At 32.0% G+C, this 16,322-nt stretch overlaps 2 protein-coding genes across 2 annotated transcripts; one reads left to right on the top strand and one right to left on the bottom strand.

The window, feature by feature from the left end:
• Positions 1-1,144: 1,144 nt before the first annotated feature.
• On the bottom strand, positions 1,145-1,830 carry LOC106363974 (protein GLUTAMINE DUMPER 4). Its single transcript, XM_013803623.3, has one exon. It carries the CDS (start codon positions 1,694-1,696, stop codon positions 1,244-1,246), a length of 453 nt encoding a protein of 150 aa, XP_013659077.1. The 5' UTR covers positions 1,697-1,830; the 3' UTR covers positions 1,145-1,243.
• Positions 1,831-9,423: 7,593 nt separating this feature from the next.
• LOC106365796 (B3 domain-containing protein REM10) lies at positions 9,424-13,188 on the top strand. The gene is made up of 8 exons (XM_013805289.3): positions 9,424-9,855; positions 9,929-10,211; positions 10,282-10,412; positions 10,523-10,787; positions 11,909-12,009; positions 12,115-12,370; positions 12,483-12,694; positions 12,781-13,188. Exons 1-8 carry the CDS (start codon positions 9,787-9,789, stop codon positions 13,027-13,029), a joined length of 1,566 nt encoding a protein of 521 aa, XP_013660743.1. The 5' UTR covers positions 9,424-9,786; the 3' UTR covers positions 13,030-13,188.
• The last annotated feature ends 3,134 nt before the right edge of the window (positions 13,189-16,322 follow it).

Genomic DNA, 16,322 nt, shown 5'->3' on the forward strand with positions numbered 1-16,322 from the left:
TCTGCGGTCAGAAAGTGACAATGTCCATTAAGAACCATGTCCATTAAGGACCATACCCACTAACACCCGTATTTACATGGACTGCCATTGAGTCCATAATAGATCATATAAGTAAAGTTTAAATTTTGCGGTTTTGGCGGAAAAAATCAATTTTGCGGTTGTGGCGGAGAAAATCGATTTTTCGGTTTTAGCAAAAAAACCAGATTTTTCGATTTTGGCGAGAAACCCCGATTTTGAGGTTTTAACGGGAAAGCTCGATTTTTGTGGTTTTAGCGGGAAAACTCGATTTTGCGGTTTTAGCGGGAAAACTCGATTTTTGGTTTTATCGGGAAAACTCGATTTTGCGGTTTTGACGGGAAAACTCGATTTTGCGGTTTTGGTGGAAAAACTCGATTTCCGGTTTTGGCGGAAAAATCAATTTTTGGTTTTGGCGGAAAAAATCAATTTTTGGTTTTGGCGGGAAAACTCGATTTTACGATTTTGGCAAGAAACCTCGATTTTGCGGTTTTGGCGAAAAATTGATTTTGCGGTTTTAGTTGGAATACTTGATTTCATGGTTTTGACAAAAAAAACTTAATATTAAGATTTTAGCGGAAAAAATCGATTTTTCGATTTTGGCGGGAAAACTCGAATTTTAGAAACATAAGCTTTTTGTGACCATTGGGCCGTCTATGTTCACATAGTCAAACATAAGCTTTTTGTGACCATTGGGCCGTCTATGTTCACATAGTCCAAATCCATTAACGCACATTACCTATTGGTCATGTGATTCTTGTCCATTTATAATCCGCATGAATAAATGAGTGTCACCAAATTAGACCCATTTATATTTAGACATGTACAACCAATGGTCGGCCTGCCCATTTGACATATATATTGCGGAGGAGGGGGGATAAATTATGTTTCCACTGAAACGTTGTTAGCTTTGCATATGTGATCATTAGTGTTTGTAATATTATAATATGATTAAGTGTAGTATCTTTGCTAATTCTAAAATGAAGAAAAGAAAATATTTCCCCGGTCTGGTGATTGAAAATTACAAACAAACATTCTTTAATCGGAACCTAAAACCTTTTCTCAGAAAATTTACTTTCCCGAGAGAAACAAAGGGAAATCTCCCAAGAAAATCCCCAAAAAGAAAGGCTTAAAAGAAAATAAGTAACAAATTTTATTATTTTTTTGAGCAAAAAGTAACAAAAAAACTAAAATACTAAAACTGAGAGATTTTTTTTTTATGAAAAGCTTAGTGACTCGTTGCTTCGTCATTTTGTTTGGTTTCCTCTCTCTTTGCAGCATCTCCCTCCTTGAAATTTACAATTTCACCCTCGTGACTACAAACACACTTGTTCCCAGCAGGCGTCGCAAGATACGTAGGCAAGTCATCTCCGGCCATTATAACAATATACTTCTCTTCGTACGCTGCCTTCTCTATGGACCGACTCTCTTTCTCTTCATCAACCCCTCTGCCGTTTCCTTCCCCGAAATCTTCACCTGAAGTTGCCAACTGCCAGTAAGAGCATGCCAGAATTAGTAAAGCAAAGGCGATGAGGCCTAACATTGCCGCAAGGCCGCCGAATAAATACGGCACCGGCGAGTGCCTCGGAGATTGTGGCAGTTGGTGATTCCCGAATGATTCTACAGATGTTGCATGCCTCGCTGCATCTAACGATGTTGGCTTAATGCTCAATGACCTCATTTTTTTCTTTGCTTGTACGTTTCTTCTGTTTTTCTTCGTTTTATTTTTAATTTTTTCTTCGTTTTATTTTTAATTTTTTCTTCTGAGTTTATAAGTAGAAAAAGAAGAAAGTTAAAGGATGCATGGCACAATGGGAGAGTTGAGATAATATATTTATAGGTCGGAAGTACCTGGGAAAAAGTAGCGAAGTGAGTCACTCCCAGCTAATTACTTGAATTTAGTAAATTAAAGCTTACTTATTTATTTGTTTTGGTCCCAAGTGGTTTATTACTTTAGTTTTGCCACATATGTATTTGCATGCAGTTTCAATCTTACTGATAAAAGGGTTATGTGGAGACTGTAGACATTATATGTCACGGTGCTTGTTTATCTAAAGATACCAACATAAACTAGCTAGGCTAACTTTCCGGTTGCGGTAGATATTTGACAAAGGCTCAATTCAGTTTGCCACCAGGATTGCTGACTATACGAAGTATTAATCATCACATGGCTAACAATGCAAACTAAACTAATGTATATCTAGCTATATGAAGTATATGTTATGCATCTTCAATTTAATGATATTATGCAGTTAACATCACGAGTTTCATTCATCCAAAAACTGATGTAGATGTCACAGTCCGTTTAAATATCTCATTTTAAGACCGTTTAAATATCTCGTTTTATCAATTAAAATATGACCGATCCAACCGTAATTTAACTAAAATTAGATTTTAATCCACGTTTTAAAAGTGTAAGAATATTTTTTAACAAAATTTAATTTACAAAATCAATATTTTTAACATTTTTGAAAAGTAGTGTTTTAACATTTTATTTTAGTGTATTTGAAAACTATATAATTATATTATTTGTATTTATATTATGAAAGTTATATAATATTATGTAATTTTGTTTTTTTCATGATTTAATCCATTTTATTTTGAACTTTCAATAAAATTTCCGTAATTCGTTTGATTAATTGTGTGGTAAATACTGATTTGATAAAAAAATTAATTATAAAACTTACTTGACCTCAACTTATTGACTCTAACATTTTATTTGTTTGAAACTTATTTGATGTCAACTTAAACCAAACATAATCTCGCATTATAATTATTAATTATATACTTTTAAGAATAAAAATAATCTAAGAATAAGAATCTAATATGAAAGTTTTACTAAGTTTAAATGAATGCAATTTTTATGAAAATATAAATATAATAATTCATTAATTTTATTAGTTTTATATCAAACACATAAAATGTTAGAATCAATAAATTGACATCACATAAGCTTTATAATAAAAAATCGATAAAATAAGTTTTATAATAAAAAATTGATCAAATAAGTATATTACACAATTAATCAAAAAAATTACAGACATTTTATTAAAATTTAATGACAAAACAAATTAAAAAATTATAACCAAAATTAAATAATATATTTTATAACTTTCATATTTAATATAAATAAAATAATATAATTATAGTTTTCAAATACACTAAAATAAAAATGTTAATTTACTACTTATCAAAATTTTATAAAACATATTGATTTTATCAATTAGATTTTTTAAAAATATTTTTACGCTTTTAAAACCCGGGTCAAAATTTAATTTTAGTTAAGTTACCGTCAAGTATGTCATATTTTAATTGATAAAACATGGGATTTGAATGGTCTGTGACATCCATATCACATTTTGGATGAATGAAATTAAACTCGTGATGTTAACTACATAACATCATTAAGTTGAGAGATGTTCCTATGCATAACATATAATTCTTGTAGTTAGGTAGACATTAGTTTAGTTTTCATGATTAGTCATGTGATGGTCAATATTTTATTTAGTTAGCAATCATTTTTCCTAAATTAAAGCTTACTTATTTATTTGTTTTGGTCCCAAGTGGTTTATTACTTTAGTTTTGCCACATATATATTTGCATGCAGTTTCAATCTTACTGATAAAAGGGTTATGTGGAGACTGTAGAGTGTAGACATATATGTTACGGTGCTTGTTTATTTTAAGATACCAACATAAACTAGCTAGGCTAACTTTCCGGTTGCGGTAGATATTTGACAAAGGCTCAATTCAGTTTGCAACCATGGATGTCATGTTAGATCTTGAATATTCGTCAGATTTTGATCCTGTTGTAGTTGGATTTGTTCAAAGGTTTATTAGAGTTCGTAGGTTCTATTTCGAGTTATTGTGTGGCTAACCATGTCATCCGGTTGCACAGATCTAAAAACATGATTATTGACATTATTCATTGAAGTCGTTCAACATTAGACTAATAATATAAATACAAAAATACTTTTGACAAACCTATAGTAATACTTAGAAAAAGAGAAAGATATATTTTGTATACTTTTCTTCATATGAGAAACTCTCCAAACAATTTGAGATTTTTTTTGCTACGCATTCAATTATTTATAAAAAAAAAAATTAATCTAAAATTTAGTTAATATGTCAAAATATATTTATGTAAATGAGGTATTTCGTTATAACTATACCAATACTGATGATTTTACTGTCTCTAATTTTCTGTTATTGGTAAAAAAATAATTTGGTTCTTATTTTCATATTCTCTGTTTTCGTTTTATGTGATCAGAGTTGGACTAGGTTTCGTTTTCGAGCTTAGTCATTCTAATGGTATATACCTATAGGCTTTTCTTTCAGTCATTTAGATTAATTTTGTAATACAGGAGCATCCATCATCGAAGATAATCTAAGCAATTAAAAAAAATGGTAAACCATTCTCCGGAGAAAGAATATGCCACACGCGTAGAAATTTGGTGCGGTGCGTGGTTCAATCTAAGCAATTATAATTACTTGGAAACAAATATTAGAGTCCAGAGGTCATCGATAAAAGTCCATGCTATTGTGTCCATCGAAAACCTCTCACAAATTATAACGTCAGTGAACAGGTGCAAAGTTATTTCACTTTCATATTTATCATATGTATGAACGGTCTATTTTGAAGGACCATATCGGACCATTTTGGCTTGTTATAATCGGTTGCCCTGCATTGCTTTCACTTGTGACACTTAAAACTTGTGCTATTATTAAAATGTGGGAATACGTAGTGCTTACACACTACAGTATATTATAATATATTTGGAAATCATCTATGAGTTCAAATTAACAAATAAAAAGGAAGTAGACAACGCTTATTTTCACTTGTTCTAGTAAGACAGGAATTTAGTTATTTAGTGAAATTAAGAGAGTTCAAAGAAAACCAGCAAACCTAATGTAAAAATTTATGCTCTTATTTTCTTAGTTCACTGGTAAACACTTATAGAGAAATGGTAAACCAGCAAACCTTATGTAAAAAATTATGCTCTTATTTTCTTAGTTCAATGGTATAATTTTCAGATCAAACGTTCAAAATTTTAAATTTACACTGTAGTTTTCCGGGTTCATTTATATATTAAAGTCTTTTTAAGGTCTACAAAGGTTGTAACTGGATTTTTATTTTATTCACTTAATCGATCAGAGGTGCAGAAATCACTTTCAATTTTCAACAAATCATTTACCATAAACTGTTAATGTGTAATAAATAAGTCTAATCTAAAGTCTTCCCAAAGATGCTTAAAAATGTTTACTGTTTAGTGTTGGAGCATTTTACGAATTTATGAACAATTTCTTACGAAATATCTCAAAAATAAATATAGAGAAATAATTAAAAGTAATAGAGGTCTAAAAATATTTTCATCTGAAAACTTTTTGAATACTGGTTAAATCCTAAAATTCTACATGCCACTCAACTAATAGTTAATTTTTTATTTTTAAACAAAATTTAATTTTATAGTTAAATTTTTTTTTAACTCATATTGTTTCTCACTTTTAACATTGCCCTTAGACCTTCAAAATAGTTAGTTAAAAATTGAAGTATTTTCACTTTATATAACCGAAAATCTGTAATGATTTAGTATAAGGAACAGTGAAAGAGCACATTGCCTTGGTGGTAAATGACAATGTTTGCACAATAATAAGAGAGAAGAAATGATTGAGAAAGGACTAAGAGGAAATGGGAATTGTGGGTTAAAGTCCCAGCAAACTCCCTTTGTGCATCTCTTCTTCATTTTTCCATTTTCTTTATTGGTGCGTTGATGTGGTCTATATGTTTCTCTTCAGTTTATGTGGTGACAGTGCCATGCCTAGAGTATATGGGGTCTCAGGCAATTCTAAAATTTGGGGTCTTAATGGTAAGCTGTGAAAACGCAACAATCCGCAAAAACATTCCCTAGACGTATAGTCGACTTAAAAAAGAATATACACAAGGCAAGTATTTCTTTATAATTTGTTGCTACCCAAATGCATAAATACATATTATAAACAATAAACATATCCAGGCAAACTTGGAGAAGTTTGGTGAAACACATGACTACGTGATACCAAGAACGCAGCCAGACACGACTTTGAGAGCTCAAGACACAACCATTTCCATACAAAAATTAAAATGACTGTTGGCAAAATAGCAAAAAAATAAAATAAAATAAAATGACTGTTTTAAATTGTAACAAGGGTGTGTGGGGACAAGCACATGGGTAGATGATAGCAAAAGCACATTAAAACTTAAATAGTGTTTAGTACATCACCATGACACGAGGTACACTCTCGACAATAATGGGTAACATTAATAGAACACAAAATCTATAACGAAAATTAAAGGAAAAGGTTGTTGTGATCCGAGAAAACAAAGCCAGCAGAATGTCTCAAGTATCCAAAGTATGATGTATATCTTAGCGTTCAATCCGGAGAGCCACCACCACTGGAGATGTGCTGAAGATCGTCACACAATTCTTTCTTAAGATCTCTAACAATTGAAATTATCTTCCGGTCTTCCTGTATGTATTCCATATTTGTAGGCGTGTGTTACATAGACAGGCTCATTGGTGAAGACAACTGAGTTCCCACTCACACCACATCCATCAGGAAGCTAGCTCCTTAGCCGAGCAGGAGACATTTCCAAAGTGTCCAATAAACAAAACACGGCCTCTATCAACTTGCTGACCTCGGCCCATTTAACAGCCTCCTCATCTAACCTACCCACTCTCAATGTTAACGGACTAAAGTTTTAATACACCAGTACCACGAGGGATGATTCGCTGAACCAGGAAAAGTTCATCATCACCAGAGGGAACCAAATAATTATTTGAACCTCAGCAGCGGGGCATCATAGCAGCGGCGGAGCCAGCATCATCTCTCATATGGGTCATTTATTAAAATAATTATGTAATATTACTAAAATTATTTTAAGATTGGTCAAAGTAAAGGTTCAAACTAGTGTTATGGGGGTCAAGCATCGTAACTAAATGTTCCGGCCAAAATCAATTGTACATAAGATAAAATTATTTATTTGTAGAACTCATGTGTGTCAACTGACCCCCTCCCCACCACATGGCTCCGCCACTGCATCATAGGAGTCAATTTACGCGAAAATGTCACCGTTAAGGGAGAGAGTAAGTCGGGCGTGTTAATAGACAATCGGAAAAGGGGAACGATGATCACCACGAGGTACACAAACATAGCGAGCATGAAGGACGTCGAAACAGTCAGTAGCGGATCTAGAAACTCTTTTATTTGGGGGCATAATATTATAAATATATTATATAATTTAATATTAACTTTTTGGATAATGATATATATTAGCCAAATAATAATTAAATATTTATTTTAAAGTTTTAAATTTATATTTTTGTGAATCATCTTTTTGTTCATGAAAAAAATACTTAGGTTGTTTAAAAAAATTATTCTCTACCGACTCTAGTATAAAAATAATTGAATAAAAGTATGAACTAGTTTCAAAGAGCAAGAAGCAAAAAAAATCATGCAAAATTAAAAGAGTTTCTAGATCGGTGTTTTATGGGTGGGTACAATAACTAAGTTGGGTTATTATGGGTACAACAAGCCCATTAACATATGTTTAATATTCATAATCTTCAAAATTAAGTTGGGTTGGGAGATTTTTAATAGGTCGGTGTTCGCTTCTTTTTGTCAACATAGGCTTTATAGAAGCCCATAGGCTAAATTAATTATACTATTACAAAAAACACATATTAATCAATATTAATTACCAAATACCAAAAATAGAAAAAGAAACAGAAAATTGCATTTTGAACTTTCAATATAATAGCTTCGGGTTTTTGTAGAAAACATAATATAAAACATTGTTTTCATTCTAAAATAGTAAAATCTTATTTTCCACCAAAAACTGAATATTTTGTTTTTTCACAAAACATAAAAAGATTATTCATGAAACATAATTTTTGTATGTCATATCGGGTTTGGGTGTTTTTTCTCCAAATAAAGCTCCTCTTAGTAAATCTGAGTGTTCGGGGGTGTTGATGTCTTAAGTGAAAGCCACATATTAGGAGATCGGCGTAAGCTGTTTTTGATGAGTCCAATCCTTAAGAACTGATCATTGGGCATGCTAAAATCTATCGGATTTAATTCTCGTTTTCACTGTGGCTCGATTCTGTGGTAAGTGTATTCTGATTTGACGTTTTACTTGTTATGTTAGTTGATTAGTCTATGTTTAGCTAGATTTGAGTTTGTGTTTAGTTTAATTTTGTCAGCTCTTTATCATCTCTGTTTTTTGTACAAAAATGAAAATTGATAATAAATCTTAACAATATTTCCATAAAAAATAAACTAAATTCCGCTTTTTGTATAAATTGTTTCAAAAAAAAAATTCCATCAAAAGCTAAAAATTTATTCTCCTGTTTAAAACTTTTAAAAAATATTCCAAAGAATTGGAGGGAAATTGTTCAATTATTTGGCATTTTGTGCTTTGACAAATGATTCATTGAGATTTATTTGTTTCTTTTTCCTATATGCGCGTGATACTGCCACAAGTGTACAAATATACTACTTTTTCTGGTGATTCTTGTTTCATGATAAACAGGTTGAACAAAACATTGTCTTTTGTTCACAAAAATAATGTTTCAAGATAAATTACCTATACTCCCTCCATTTTATTTTAGTTGTCGTTTTAAATTTATACACACAAATTAAAAAAATTAAAAATTTACTAAATATAAATATCATTACCAATACACCTAATCACATTTAAACAATAGAAAAATAGATTGAAATATAAAATCAATAAATTTTGCATTGAAATTATAAAACAACATTTTTTTGGTAAAAGAAATTACATATGCTGATAGCCTGATATGCATTAACAAACAAAAATATATGATTCAATATCTTGAACACTTCAAGTGCTGTTAATATTGACTACATTTTCAAATTAAGATAGTTTGAATTTTTATCCAAATAACTCATTACCAGAAATAAGTACATCTAAAGGTTTTTTTTAAGAATGTGTTCTCAAGATTATGAATATACAAAAATAAATTTCATCATTCATTGAATATACTTTCAGGGGATATTTGATGGAATATCTTCACCACCAATCGGATTACCTGTACCAGATCTAAACCCATCATCCTCCTTTCCTGAGGAGAATATTTTACCACCATTTTCTCTTCCTATGGAAAGAGATGTTTCCTCGGACTCGGTTAGGAGTGTTTGCTTCAGTTTTTTTATCGGTTTGTTATCTTGCAGAGCGGTTTCTACGGGACCAGAAGATGCAGCCGAGAATACGTTGGTATTTCTCGTAGATAAGATCGGGACCTCAACTTCACTTTATGTGACTATTCTCCAGTTATCCGACTTTGTGGGGAATGCTCTTCCGACGCATTCAAGCATCGTCTCGAATTCACTGTCAACTTTGATTGAAGACCTATATTTCTTATGTTATTTAGCTGTTGTATTTTCTGCTTGTGACCAAAGAGGATGGATAATATAAAATTGTATATATTGTATGGAAGACATTTGAATTTGAATGAAATTAAATTTGTGTTAAAAAAAAAAATCTCCACCACCAATCAAAGTCTTTATAGTTCAGTCCCAACACTGTTTTAGTCAGCTTACATTTACATTTCTCGAAAACAATGACATTTTGGAAAAGCTGATGTAAAGAAAAGAAGCGAGTTCTTGACTTTTTGTTATTATTATATATTACTTCTCTCCATTAGTCCAGAAACACCAAGTTTTTTATTCTGAGAAAAAGAAAAACTCATTCAACAAAGTTTTTTTAGTAATGGCTTTCTGTTCTCCAACTAACCCACATTTTTTCCAACCTCTTCTTCCCGGTTTCACCAAGCACCTCGTATACTCTCTGTTTCCCTATCGCTATCTGACCAAATTGGTTCTGTTTCTAACTCGCGTGCGTGGTGTTTCAGGACATTCCTGTGGCATTCTTTTTGAAGCACTTAGATAAAAGTAACAAAGGCAAAACAGCAAAGCTGAGATCAGACGCATCCGAGACGACCTGGAACGTGAAGCTTGACGGCCGGAGATTCTCTGACGGTTGGGAATATTTCGCCGTCGCTCATGATCTCCGAGTTGGTGACATTGTTGTTTTCAGACACGAAGGAGAGTTAGTGTTCTATGTCACAGCTTTAGGACCAAGTTGTTGTGAGATTCAATATGGAGAAGAAGATAGCCAAGAAGAGGACAAAAGTGGTAAACTTCAGTTTTATATTTGGTTTTATTGCCACATTTAGAATGAGTCCTGAGATTTACTTCTCAACAGAGGAGCTTTGTGATACTATGGAGAAGATTTCAAGAATGAAGAAGAGACCAAAAACAGAAAAAAAAAATTCAGAAGACCAATCTTGTTTTGTTATTACAGTCACGGAATCAAATCTAAGGCGTGATATAGTGGTTATGTTACTTCCTTATTACTCCTTAATATATGCAGTAATTTTGAGATTTTAAGTGAGAGTTGTTTTAAGTATTGACGTATATTAAAACTTGTGGCTGTATTATTGCAGTATCTTCCGAAAGCCTTTGCAGTGGTAAATTGTCTGATGAAGAAACTTGAGATTGTTTTAATGAATGAAGAACGAGAATCATGGAAGTTATACTTGACACAAGAGTCATACTCAAGCCGGTTTTACATGAGCAAAGGCTGGAGAAGTTTCTGTGTTGCTAACGGGAAGAAACCTGGAGACATGTTCACATTCAAAATGGTCCAAAATGAAGCAACACCTGTGCTCAAATTGTTACCCTTGAACAATGAAGATCTGCATAAACTTGGTATGTTAATTTTCCTATACCTTTGTTAATTTATTATCAGGCCCGTTTCATTGTTAAACTTTAATAAAAACAACTAGATCTCAATCCGCGCAACCGCGCGAGTTTTTGTTTTCATTTATTTTTATATAAATATTTTGTTTTCAATTCTAAATTGGTTGGTATATATTATAATATATGTGTCTATCAATTTTAAAACATAATAAGTCTACGGTATTTTTTTCATTGAATAGATTGTTTTAAACTTTCACATGTATTTGTATCTTCTTCTTATATATTTTCGGATTATTATTTCATTATTAAAATCGTAACTATATATATATAAAGATTAGTCACATATTGTTTTATTGTCATATTCAAAGATATTGTAACATTTTGCAAATTTAGAAAGTTTTTAAAAAATTAAACTTTTCGCTTCACAGATTTATATTATCGAGTAAATAATTAAACATTTAGTTTTTGTTTAATTTTTAAAATAAACAATATAGTTTAAAATTTGTTTTCATTGGTTTAAGGTAGTAAAGATTAATTATTGTTAGATAATATGATTTTTTTTTATTTTTAAAAAAATCTTTATAATTTTAAAAGTTAACATCGACAAATATTTAAATATTTAACATATGGAGGTATAGTATTACAACATTAAATTATATCTATTTAATTTATACTATCTATAAATCTAATGGATTATATATTCTTTAAATCTAATTATTGATAGGTCAATAAACATTTCTAGTAGGTCCAAAATTTAAATGATAAGATTAGAAATTAAATGTAACATGACTTTATAGAAATAAGTCCATTAGGTCTATTTTTTAAGAAATCACACATGAATCAATGTTGTGATTTCTGTTTTAATATATAAGATTATAATAGTTTTGTAAAAAGGGCTTTAATATTTTGAGGAAATAGTTTGAATTTTAAATGTTTGCAAAAAAATTGGACACAGTGCAAATGCACTTCTTCCACTTGCTATGTAAGCCGGACCTGTGTTTATTATGCATCAACACACCTGTAGAAGGCGTTCATCATTGGTTAATCTGAGTTTTATATTTTTAAATCTTTTTTTTTTAAAACGTTATATTTTTAAATCTCTAAAAAATAGTGCAAATGAGATTTTACAGTTGATACAGAGGAAGTTCCAAAAAAGAAGCGTCAAGACATAGAAGCAGATTCTTCTTTCGTGGCCATTGTCACGGCTTCAAACATAAGGCGCGATACAATGGTTATGTTACTTTCATAATTCTTCTTACTTATCATAGACACTAATCTTGATTTGAGTGACGTGTGTTTCTAAAGCTGTAACTAAACTTGTTACAACATTTTGTAGTATCTTCCAAAAAAGTTTGCAGCGTCAAATGGTCTGAAAAGTAAATTTAAGATTGATTTAATGAACGAAAAGGGAGAATCATGGACGATAGAGTTGAGACACGAGCCATACTCAGGCCGGTTTCTTATAAGAAGCGGCTGGAGAAGTTTTTGCGTAGCTAATGGGAAGAAGCCTGGAGACATGTTCAATTTCAAATTAATCCGAAACGTCGAAACACCTGTCCTCAAGTTGTTCCATTTGAATCTGCCCAAGCTTGGTAAGTTCCCTTTGAATATGCACAAGCTTGGTAAGCTTGGTAAGTTTGTCCTCTCTTTTGTTCTTTCTAGAAACACAAAACCAAACAGAAGTTGGTTTTTGTTTATCTGTAGAGCCTAGCAATGACACAAGACAAGGTTTCGAAGCTACGGAAAAAGAGTTTCTTGGTGTACAAACTAACCGTGATGACTCAAGGCAAGAACCTACCAACGAAGCTATTAGGAAAGGAAAATGGTTAGAAGCTAATGAAACTACCATCAAAGAAGAAAATATCACAACAAGCGAAAACCGATTTGTGACATTAATACTTACAACTAGTAAACTTGTAAGTTCCACAACAAAACTCTTGTGTGTTTTTCTTTTAATTTTTTCACGTGTTATGGAATGAAATCTAAAGAATAAAATCTACAGGATCTTCCGTTGGAATTCACGAAGGGGAATGGAATAAAAAATGCAGAGAAGATAAAGATGATTGACAGGTACGGTACAACATGGTCGACTTCATTACTCATGGATAAGAAGAAAAGAGGAGCAATGAAATTAGGAAAGGGTTGCATACGCTTCTGTGAAGTCAACGGCGTTAAGATGGGCGAGTCTTTTGTCTTGGAGTTGGTTTGGGAAGACACAGTTCCGGTTCTTAAGTTCTGTTCCAAATGTTGAGAACCATATCAAGAAATTTTTTTTAGATATTATGTTAAGGATCGCTGCTCAAAGGAACTTCAATGGATTTTTAGTTTCTTTTTTTGTGTCAACAATAGTTTATATTATCCTTAACACTGCTCAAAGGAACTTCAATGGATTTTTAGTTTCTTTTTTGTGTCAACAATAGTTTATAATTATATTATCCAAATCTTGGTTACAGGATCATTAACCTTACTAGAGGTTTAGACCACAATCACACACCTAGGATTAATATAGTACCCATGAGATTATCAGGGCTACTTGGTGCTCGGAAGCTGATTAATATATTACCCATGAGATTAGTTCACTAAAGCTAATTAGTTCGATATACAAAAGAAACATGGAAATTTATACCGTTGGAATAGTAGTTTAGTGTTTGTAGTAAGTTCCATTGCACCCTTAGTTCGATTCTCGTTGGAATAGATGCTTTACGCCATGTCACCAGTATTAGCGCCAACTGATCCCGAGCGTTGGGGACTATTTGGGTCGTCCCCGGACACCTCTATCTTTTACAAAAAAAAACATGGAAATTTGCGAGTATGAAAAAATGAGTTTTCTGTAGCAAGAGATGAATGTAAATTTTAGTATTTGGTTAAAGAAATTTATGAATAGAATGCATTTCTCTTTAGGACACATTTTTCACTTTTTTGACATATAAGACACATGTTGCTGGAGAGGCACTTTTTCTCATAGCCTAGCTGAATTTGGACTAAAATGTCCTTCGATTGAAGAAGAAACAACCAACGATTAGGTGTTTGTGGGGACCATTTATTTTTGTATTTTGTAGTGGGGACCAAACTGAATAAATTTTTGGGTTTTCTTGGATGAGTTATTAATATACGTTTATAGATAAAAGAGACATAGTCATTTGTACTTTATTTATCCCACCATATTTAATTCATTATTATTTCAATTTATGATATGTAAATAAAAATATAATAATCATATATAAACCTAATTGTTTCTTCTTATTATTTTGATATCCATATATATATGTACTTTATACTTTAATATTTACCTAATTTTCAAATTATAATTTATTGGACAAGTATTTATGGACATGGACAAAAAAAGTATGTTTTTCAAATTTTATGTTTTGTTTTTTAAGATATATATGACAAATTTTCCTACTGTAATAAAGTTTTTTTTTTCTATATTGTGATATCCACTTTGATATAATTTTGTGATATTTTAATTTTTCTATATATTTTCTATTTTAATTTTTTATATATAACCCATACAAAAAATATGTGGACATGGATGATAAAAGTGTAAATGTTAGAGACGTGGACATGAACATAAAATTTGTAAACGAAAGACATAGACATTGTTGCTCTTGCTCTTTTGAGCGTAAGGGTCTGGATTATACAAATTAAAGGACGTGGACATGTCCACATAAATTTGGATACTTTTAATTTTCTCTATATATTTGCTATTATAATTTTTTATATATAACCCATACAAAAACTATGTGGGCATGGATGATAAAAGTGTAAATGTTAGAGATGTGGACATGGACGTAAAATTTGTAAATGAAAGACGTAGACACAGTTAAAGGACGTGGACATGGACATAAAATTTGGATACATATATACATGTTTATTTGCATTTGAAAGGGTCTGGATTATACAATTAAAAGTTTGTGGCTAGATCAAGAGAACCATAAAACACATTTGAAGAATTTTGGGGTGAAAGCGTGAATAACCAAAACATGAAGGACCACAGTTGCAAAAAGTAAAATTTTGCCATTGTTGCTCTTTCTCTTTCGAGAGTAACCCACCACACCGACTCATAGCAGATCAAACCGGACGACATCATTAGCTCCACGAACCTCTCCGTTTCAACCCCTTCTCTGCTGTTACGTCCGATGTGAGAACAAAACCTCTGATATCATTTTCTGGTGGGGATGGTTGCTTAGTTATCTTCACTTTCTTCTTTGATTTTGGTTTCGTCATCATTACACAGAGCGATGGAAATGGACGACGATGAGAGCATGCTAAAGGTGATGAGAGCGGATTAAGGTTAGGAGAGAAATCAAACTCGCGGCGAGACCTCTGAAATCATGAAGATTACAAAATTAAAGATGAAGGAGAAGAGGGTTCGTGGAATTAGGGTTAGGAGAGAAATGGGAAAGTGAATCTGAATTTCGAGATAAAGATGGAGAGAGAATAAAAGTTCTGTTTTGAAAACTGAAAAAATGTTTGCTTTATAGATTTATTTTTAAAAGAAAAAAATAAAACTTTTATAGTTGGGAAAGTGAAAGTAGTTAGGCCTGTTTGTTTCTCCATCTGGATGAGCCATTTGGATGAAGATGGGAGTTTTGTTTGTCTAGGCACTAAAAATGCAACTCATTCAGATGGATCATCCGGATGACTTTTGAAAATTTAAGCTTAATTTTAAAGTCCATTCAGCTGAACCAATTTGGATCATTTGAATGGAGATGGTTCATTCAAAATGGTATAATGTCTATTATACCCCTAATGTAATTCACAAACTACAAATCTAAACATAATATCATTTTTGTCACAAACGAAAACTGACAAAACTACAAAAACACTTTTTCCCGTGCTAAAAACTACTTTTTCACGTCAAAACCCCAAAACGAATTTTCCCGCTAAAATTGCAAAAAAATGTTTTCCCGCCAAAATTGCAAAAACTTGTTTTTCCGCAAAAACCGAAAACATGTTTTCATGCCAAAATCACAAAAACCGCAAAAACGCGTTTTCTCACCAAAACCGCAAAAACGCATTTTCCCGCCAAAACCGCAAAAACGCGTTTTCCCGCCAAAACCTCAAAAGTGCGTTTTTCCGCCAAAACCGCAAAACGCGTTTTCCTACCAAAACCGCAAAAACGCGTTTTCCCCCCTAAACCGCAAAAGCATGTTTTCCCGCCAAAATCGCAAAAATGTGTTTTCCTCCAAAAACACAAAAAATGCGTTTTCCCGCCAAAACCGCAAAAACGCGTTTTCCCGCCAAAATCGCAAAAATGCGTTTTCCCGCCAAAATCGCAAAAATGTGGTTTCCTCCAAAACCGCAAAAACGTGTTCTCTCTCCAAAAACGTGTTTTCCCGCCAAAACCGCAAAAACTTGTTTTCTCGCCAAAACCAAAAATTTGTATTTTCCCGCCAAAACCGAAAAATATCGTTTTCCCGCCAGAACCGAAAAATATTGTTTTCCGCCAAAACATAAAAAATATGTTTTCTCGCTAAAACAAAAAAAACTTGTTTTTTCGCCCAAACCGCAAAAAGAAAACTCGTTAATTTTGAAATAATT

This window comes from Brassica napus, chromosome C8 (assembly GCF_020379485.1).
Source record: "Brassica napus cultivar Da-Ae chromosome C8, Da-Ae, whole genome shotgun sequence".
Lineage (NCBI taxonomy): Eukaryota > Viridiplantae > Streptophyta > Magnoliopsida > Brassicales > Brassicaceae > Brassica > Brassica napus.